We start from the raw sequence: 8,906 nt of genomic DNA on the forward strand, positions 1-8,906 counted from the left end.
TTGTTATGACAGGCATAAATTGACGAAAAACTAAGGACGGGCTAACCCTAAATGTGGACAAGTTTCGCTGTTAAAAATTGAGAAAGTTAGTAAATATATCTATATACTTATTTCCAGACAATAAATTGCTTTCTGTTCATTTTTAGCGACACCACTATGTTAATATTTCCGACGCTATTGCATGAGATTCAAAGACCCAATTAAACATAGGCACAGGGTCCCACCCTGTGGGTAGAGTGCCCGCTTTATTATTTTCCTTTAATTTTCAGACAGAATGTCGTATTCGAACTACACAGAGCCCATACATGCCCTGATAGGCCCCATAGACAGAACTATCGACCTCAAACAGTTTGGTATTGATGTTGGGTAAGGTAATTTAATGTTGTTGTTCTTGTTATTTTCTCAGTGGCGCAGCCACAGGCATGAAAAATATTGTGTTTGGAGGGGGGGGGGGGGGCATTAGTCAGGCTTTGGGTGCTTTCCATCAAGGTGCCTATAAAGTAATAACACCCCCCCCCCTCCTTCAAAGTAATAAACATAAAAAAGGAGACTCTCCTCCCCCTTTTTTCTATTAAAAGAAAAACAATAGGTGTGGGTTCTGTTCCTAACTGTGCACTTTAAAAATGATACTTAGATGCCTCTAGGGGCGTAACAGCTATATTATATGTTATGATTAAATTATTCTATTATTCATAGAAAAAGGTCTCGATTACAATACAATAAATATTTTTTTCAGTATGGCTTAGAACAGGTTCTATTCCACCGGACATTAATCAGCTACGAAGCCATACTTGAATTGTTATTTCTCGCATTCTATTATAAACAGCTTTCCGCAGATATAAAATATAAATTATAAGATTAGAACCATTTTTCTTTGCCCCGAGATGCTGAAGGCATAGGCTAAAAAAACTTATTTTAATCTTATGATTTTACATTTTTATATTTGTAGAAAACTGGATATAACACGATGCTAGACATAATCTTTCAGTATGGCTTAGAACAGGTTCTATTCCACCAGAATCGGTTTTAAATTTTTTTAATTTAGGCAAACCTTTGATCAGCTGTTGTCACCCATGGGAATAGTAAATCAATTTGCCCTCTCCATTATGCTCCAAGTTTTCTATATTACTGGATTTATTTTGCCAGGTAGGTCTACCAAGGATAAAACTATTGTCAATAAATTGATGTACACCCCAAATTATGATAAACAAAATTACCCCTTCTGTCGATAATTCAAAATTCAGTAAAGTCGCCAAAGTTGTTAAGACAACGAATAAAAAAATGCTATCATGAAGCATTGGGGACCAGTGTAATAAACAGCCCATAGTGTCCTTTTTTATGTAGGTTTACAGTTTTCCTGTCTGTTATTTGATTGACTGGGGGCTCAGGGAAGTATATAAGACATTGGACTGTAATTTACTTTACCATTTACTCTAGGCGTATACAGACCCCCTTTTAAAAATTTAATGGGGTAGAATACACCCTCTATAGTTCCACTCCCTTCCCAAGGGTCTTCAACCCCCTAATACACCCCACCGAAAAAAAGCCAAACGAGGGAGTCAAGGTAAAAAGTCACATCACCTCAAATTTTGGGGTATGGGAAAAAAATTGAGCAAGCAAATACACAAGATTTTCTTTATGTTTACTGTATAATATATTTCTGTTCGTTTTTCATAAACATATATTTAGTTATCCTTATACTAAAGTAACAGGATGTTTGTCTGTCTGTGTGTCTGTACCGAACGATCTCGCTAACTGCTGAACCGATCGGGTAGATTCTCATATGTCCTGGGAAGGTTTTTAACTATTTTGGGGGAGGGTACTACCACCCTCCCAAAAGAAATGACAAAAAATTGAAAATTTTCTTAAAATCTGGGAGACTTCAATGTTACATATGGTAGGTATCGTAACATAAATAAGGAGACTTCAACTTAACATATGGTAGGTATCGTAACATAAATAATTAACATAGACTTTAACAAACAAAAACATTTAAAGTGCCACTAGTCATTAATAACTTATTAGTAAATAATCCAGGTTTGGTCCAGGATTATCTAGCAGCTAATGTAACCATAATAATCTAGGTTGAATCCAGGTTTATCTAGCAACTAATTTAACAAAAATAATCCAGGTTGGATCAAGGTTTATTTGGCAACTAATGTAACTATAATAATCCAGGTTGGATTCACACTTATTTAGCAGCTAATTTAACTCTAATAATCCAGGTTGGATCCAGACTTATCTAGCAGCTAATATAACTATAATAATCCAGATTGAATCCAGGTTTATCTAGCAACTAATTTAACAAAAATAATCCAGGTTGGATCAAGGTTTATTTGGCAACTAATGTTACTATAATAATCCAGGTTTGATCCATGATTATCTAGCAGCTAATGTAACTATAATAAACCAGGTTGAATCCAGGTTTATATAGCAGCTAATATAACTATAATAATACAGGTTGGATCCATACCTATCTAGCAGCTAATGTATCTATTATAATTCAGGTTGGATCCAGACTTACCTGGCAGCTAATATAACTGTAATAATCCAGGTTGGATACAGTCTTATCTAGCAGCTAATATAACTATAATAATCCAGGTTGGATCCATACCTATCTAGCAGCTAATGTATCTATTATAATTCAGGTTGGATCCAGGCTTATCTAGCAGCTAATGTAACTATAATAATCCAGGTTGGATCCACACTTATCTAGCAGCTAATGTAACTATAATAATCCAGGTTGGATCCACACTTATCTAGCAGCTAATGTAACTATAATAATCCAGGTTGAATCAATGCTTATTTAGCAGCTAATAATATAATAATCCAGGTTGGATCCAGGCTTATTTAGCATCTAATTATATAATAATCCAGGTTGGATCCAGGCTTACCTGGCAGCTAATGTCACCTCAGGACCTTGGTTGGCCCTTGTTCAGTACTTTGATAAACATCTTAATGCACAGGTAAAAATTATCAAAGTTTTATATACAAGTAAGATCTTGCTAACCACTGAACTGATATGGCTCTCCTTTACAGAGTAGCTTCTCATAGGTACAGATAAAATTAATAATTATTTATAACTAAAACATTTTCTCTTTAAAAGTTCTTATATAAAAGTAACATGATGTGTTTTTACCAAAAATGGTTATCTATATCTTCTCATAGGTCCTGAGAAGGTTTATTTTGGTGGAGGGTACTTCTTTCCTCTAAAGAGAAATTATACCCAACTCTATTTTAAATCTTTCATTTTAAAACTAAATCTAAAAGTGGAGAGTCACCCCTCTCCTCCACCCTTTCTTCAACCAAGTGCCCCTAGAGAACTCTATGGGCATAGCGTCTAGTAAATCTTAAACTGCTCTACATGCATTAAGCGCAATATGACTAGAATGCTGCGCTGCGTAACACAATTTATGTTTCAGAGTATTTTTAACACACTGGCTCATAGTATATTAAGCTTGACCTGGGAATTGATTGCAAGAGTTGTCACAACATTCTTCAAATATTATGCACAATATTACTGAAATGCCGCGTAACACAATATATATTTCAGAGTATATTTAACACACTGGCTCGTAGTATATTGAGCTTGACCTGGGAATTGATTGCAAGAGTTGTCACAACTTTCTTCCTCTTTGGTGTCGTTGAAACGGTAAGTTTATTTTTTATAAAGCTACCCAATGATTCACTTTGTCTGTATGTCCGTGCAGTCCGTCTATACTATGGGTAAATGTGACCTATCTCGGCTGTTATGTGGACTGCTGATTTTTTAATGAAAATGTTACTTAACTAATTGGTTAAACTTCTAAGAAAAATATTTTATTTTTAAAGGTTTTGTGATTTATCAAATATTTTTTTTTGTAACCATGAAACATCTGCTTTATAACTCACTTTGAAAAATTTTTACACTTATATCCATTAGAATAAATATAGAATATAGTTCTTTAACTTGCAATTTACAAAAAAAAAATTCTTATTTCAGACAACTCAGTTGACAAACACCTCATTACAATCAGTCCTTGGCTTCTTGTCTAGTCCGATACTTAAAGAAATTATGGTTTGGAGGTAAGTTTACAGTTCAATACTTAATTTTTTTGTAATTTACAAAACTTAAGCTGTATAGGTGCTATATCATGAAGGCTGTTCTTTATTGTAATATATGTAACTTTGGGGGGATCAAAGGGGTTATTACACCCTCCCCTAAACAAAATTGGGGTGTAGTAGGTAGATTTTTGTCTTTCCCCCCCCCCCTCATTTTGGGTGGTTTCCGGTAATTTTGTTGTACCGTTTGCCATTTCAACCCATCCCTCCATTAATCCAAGACTAAGATTTTGTACCTCTTCCCAAAAAAGTTCTTGTTTTTCTTATGCTTACATTGGTATATTTCCTTATTTGAATTAATTTTATATTAGATGTAGACATCTATTGACAAAACATTGAACTAAATTTATTTAGGTTTATATTTTTCCTTGTATTTACATCAACTGGCCTCGCGATGTTGCCAAGCATTCTGGCAGCGCTAGGATTGTCGGTTTAACCACAGGTAAGCTTCATAATTAAAAGAAAAAAATATATTTTGCATCAAAATGTTCTGTCGTTTCTAAATGATTTAAAAAAACTAAATGCTATTATATACATAAAAGTTATAGGCAAATTAGTTTTTTTAGATAAAAAAAACCTTTCATGAATAAGTAAACTAATGTTATTATTTTTGATATAATACAAGGAAAATCACGAAATCTTGAAAAAATAAGGATTATATTATATATTTTAACCCTTTACAGTCGGGCCCCTTGCCGCACCTTAATCAGTCGGGGGGGGGGGGGGGGGGGGCGTTCAACGCCCCCCCTTATTATCTCAGTTCCTATTAGAGCTAGAGGGCTAAATTTTTTTGTGCAAGTCCCCTGTTTGATAATGAATTTCCGACCTTTTATAAGTCTAAGTCAATTTTCGCTTCCTTCACCCTTTTATTTAACAACCTTTGTTTTTAGGTCCTTTTTTACTTAAAAATTTCAAACGGCTGTAATTTTCTTATTTTTGAAGCTAGAAGAAAAATTTTTTTCCAGAAAATGTTTATCTTTATGTAAATTTTACATTAAAAATATCAAAATATAAATTTCAGCGGCCGCAGCTGTACTTGGCAGCTGCCAGCCGCCGCAGTCGGCGGTCGGCAGGAAAACGGCGGCGGATCTTCATGAAATTTTAATACGTTATGTAGACATGTAAGAAAAGCTTAAGTTTAAAATTTGAAGTCTCTAAGTCAAAAATTGCGGCCACAGGAGCCTTTTAAAGATTTCTGGAGACCTGGAGGATCAGGACCTGCAGGATCATACCTGGAACCTGAAAGTGACTTGAACACCTGTATTTCATATAAGGATGTACTACTAGAGGATTTTTTAGTATTTTTGTATGATAAAATGCTTTGTTTTAGTCAAAAAAATATTTTTGCTCTTTACCTGGATGACCCTGCCAGGTTTGCTGGCATCCTGTGCCCGCCAGGATGGAGATATTCAAAAAATTCCAACTCTCAGTTATGTGTCATACCCATACTTAAAAAGTCAAGCAGTTTGGGCTCTTCATCTTTCACACACAGAAAATGAGATAGAAAAAACCGGATGGGGGGGCGTTCAACGCCCCCCTCCCCCCGACCGTTAAGGGTTAAAGCATGGCCGACAAACAGACGGAAAAAACAATGTATATATCAGATGGGAATATGTCATAGGAATCTTCACTAAAACTTTTAGCTATCTATCTTGAATAGAAGCCGAGAAAATCACGTTTCCCCCATAACTTTACGAACTTACGGAATGACGGACGACAAAGTGAACTAAAGAGTAGTTTCGCTAAAGACAAAAGAAAAATTATCAAAAAAGTATGACATGTAAATTTGGTGGAAATTTGTAAATAATATTATTAATCTATAATACAAAGTAGAACGATGTCTGTCTGTTTGTTTGTCTGTTTGTTAGTCTATTTGTTTGTAGCTAACCGCTGAACCGATCGGGTTCTTCTTTACAAGGTAGCTTCTCATAGGTCCCGGGAAGGTTTATAACTATTTTCTTGGGGGGTGGGACACCCACATATCTTTAAAAAAATTTAAAATACCCCCCTCCCAAAAAAAATTATCTTTTTCTTTTTAAAACTAAAATTAAAAAAGATTTCTTTTTTAAAATCTAAATCACGAAAAATTGGTTTGATCTAACCTATTGGGGCAACGCCCCTAGAGGCTAGGGGCGAAGCCGCTAGTAGAATAAAACGAATAATAGAATATTTTGTTATCGTTGGATACAGAGATATTACAATGGACTAAAATTTTATCTTACAACAAATGCTCTAGGATTTATTCTGCAATTTGTCATGGGTAAATAGTGGGAGGATGAAAGGGCTGTAGAACAAATTAAGTTTATTTTTTCCTTTTACCCCTGGAACTAAATGAAAGTTATAATCAGGGATCTAAAGGGATAAGACAATAGCCAATAAATTGATGTACATACCCAATGAAGATACACAAAATTGCCGCATCTGTGTGTATAGATTAGATGTTGAAACGTTTCAGTTCGTCTCACTTTAATGAACCAAAAATATTAAGCCAACGATTAAGAAAACGTTATTAAAAAAGTTTGGGGACTAGTGTAATAAACAGCCCAATGCTTCCACCCATCCTGAGAATAACAGCAAACGTAAATATTATTTTAATAACATTTGCATATACATAATTACACATTTCTATTGTCTTAGAGAGGGTATTCAAAATGCGGTAAAATATATTTCATTCAGCTTTTTGCTACCTTTTTTTTTTTCTTTTCAATAATGTACTTTATAAGTTTATTAGCGGCTTCGCCCCTAAGAAAGAAGGAGGGATTTTTTTTAATTTGCATGTGTGTCCCACGCCCCAAGAAATAGCCTAAAACCACCACAGGACCAGTAGGTATATTCCCTGAAGAGTAGAATCCGATCGGTTCAGTGGTTACCAAGATCTTAAGGGACAGACGGACGGACTGACAGACAGAAAGACAGACAGACATCAAGCTACTTTGTATTATAGATATCCAATTACAATAATATACAAAAAAAGGGCTTTATCATTAACTACAGAGTGTGACTCTGCAATAAATTCATTTACAATTTATTTTACACTTATAAATTAAGATTTTGCCTATTAAGTTCTAAAAAGTGTTCGTTTGTCCAACCGTTTGATTCAAGAGCATCGCCTTTTTTAACCCTTAACGGTCGGGGGGGGGGGGGGGGGCGTTGAACGCCCCCCCATCCGGTTTTTTCTATCTCATTTTCTGTGTGTGAAAGATAAAGAGCCCAAACTGCTTGACTTTTTAAGTATGGGTACGACACATAACTGAGAGTTGGAATTTTTTGAATATCTCCATCCTGGCGGGCACAGGATGCCAGCAAACCTGGCAGGGTCATCCAGGTAAAGAGCAAAAATATTTTTTTGACTAAAACAAAGCATTTTATCATACCAAAATACTAAAAAATCCTCTAGTAGTACATCCTTATATGAAATACAGGTGTTCAAGTCACTTTCAGGTTCCAGGTATGATCCTGCAGGTCCTGATCCTCCAGGTCTCCAGAAATCTTTAAAAGGCTCCTGTGGCCGCAATTTTTGACTTAGAGACTTCAAATTTTAAACTTAAGCTTTTTCTACATGTCTACACAACGTATTAAAATTTCATGAAGATCCGCCGCCGTTTTCCCGCCGACCGCCGACTGCGGCGGCTGGCAGCTGCCAAGTACAGCTGCGGCCGCTGAAATTTATATTTTGATATTTCTAATGTAAAATTTACATAAAAATAAACATTTTCTGGGAAAAAATTTTTCTTCTAGCTTCAAAAATAAGAAAATTACAGCCGTTTGAAATTTTTAAATAAAAAAAGACCTAAAAACAAAGGTTGTTAAATAAAAGGGTGAAGGAAGCGAAAATTGACTTAGACTTATAAAAGGTCGGAAATTCATTATCAAACAGGGGACTTGCACAAAAAAATTTAGCCCTCTAGCTCTAATAGGAACTGAGATAATTAGGGGGGGCGTTGAACGCCCCCCCCCCCGACCGATTAAGGTGCGGCAAGGGGCCCGACTGTAAAGGGTTAATGTCGTCATTCTTGTTTATTAACAATTGTTTATTTTTCAGGTATTAAAAAGAAAAACCATTTTAATTCTGCAGTGCCATGGACTTTTGAGTTCTCTATTTTAATTTTATTTGTATATTGTACAAAATATTGTTTTTATTATTATTTGTTATTGAATAAATTATAAAAATTGTTGTTTTCAAACTTAAATTCGACATATTAAACACAGTCGACACAAAACATTACAATAGCTACAAATTTTGACAATAAATTCCACTATTAATATAAACTAGTGGCTACGCGCCCCCTAAAGGCCTCTAGGGCACTTCAGGTGTCTGAGAGTTGAATCCGACCCCCCTCACTTTCATTTTAGTTGCAAAAACAAAATGTAACGACCAAACATCCCCCCCACCCATAAAAAAAATAGTTTTTGGAATAGGTTAACACCTCAAAAAAAAATAGTTATAAACCTTCCCAGATCTATGCACTAAAGTCTGACAAGTAATATTTTATGAAATACGTAGATATATTGACAGGAGAAAATCTGTCGTCAATTGAGGTTGTTACAATGGTCCTCATTTATTGGTCAGTTGGTCAATCTAGTAACAGGGGAATGTATAGGTAAAAGGGGATGGATAGGTGGTGTCGCTACTGTAGCAAGCTACGAGTTTTCTTTTATTTGAGTACATACAAATCTCGTAAAACTTAAAACATACTTATTATCTAAAATACAAAGTAGAATGATGTCTGTCCATCCGTCCGTCTGTCTGTCTGTCTGTCCGTTTGTCCGTCTGTCTGTCTGTTTGTCTGTCTGTCCGTCCGTAT

At 35.2% G+C, this 8,906-nt stretch overlaps 1 protein-coding gene across 1 annotated transcript; it reads left to right on the forward strand.

Annotated features, from left to right (window-relative positions):
• Positions 1-273: 273 nt before the first annotated feature.
• On the forward strand, positions 274-8,275 carry LOC145332060 (uncharacterized). The gene is made up of 7 exons (XM_080176985.1): positions 274-366; positions 1,046-1,146; positions 2,878-2,966; positions 3,554-3,652; positions 3,983-4,065; positions 4,456-4,543; positions 8,144-8,275. The coding sequence occupies exons 1-6, from the start codon at positions 275-277 to the stop codon at positions 4,535-4,537; spliced, it is 546 nt and encodes a 181-aa protein (XP_080033111.1). The 5' UTR covers position 274; the 3' UTR covers positions 4,538-4,543; positions 8,144-8,275.
• The last annotated feature ends 631 nt before the right edge of the window (positions 8,276-8,906 follow it).

Source organism: Acartia tonsa, chromosome 11, assembly GCF_053477335.1.
Source record: "Acartia tonsa isolate MP-2025a chromosome 11, ASM5347733v1, whole genome shotgun sequence".
Lineage (NCBI taxonomy): Eukaryota > Metazoa > Arthropoda > Copepoda > Calanoida > Acartiidae > Acartia > Acartia tonsa.

Excerpts from the sequence above, each read along its gene's own strand:
- LOC145332060 (XM_080176985.1), top strand. The coding sequence starts at position 275 with ATGTCGTATTCGAACTACACAGAGCCCATACATGCCCTGATAGGCCCC. Across the intron at positions 1,147-2,877 it reads TACTGGATTTATTTTGCCAG|GTTGGATCCAGGCTTACCTG; the intron begins GTAGGTCTACCA and ends ATAATAATCCAG. Across the intron at positions 4,066-4,455 it reads AAAGAAATTATGGTTTGGAG|GTTTATATTTTTCCTTGTAT; the intron begins GTAAGTTTACAG and ends AAATTTATTTAG.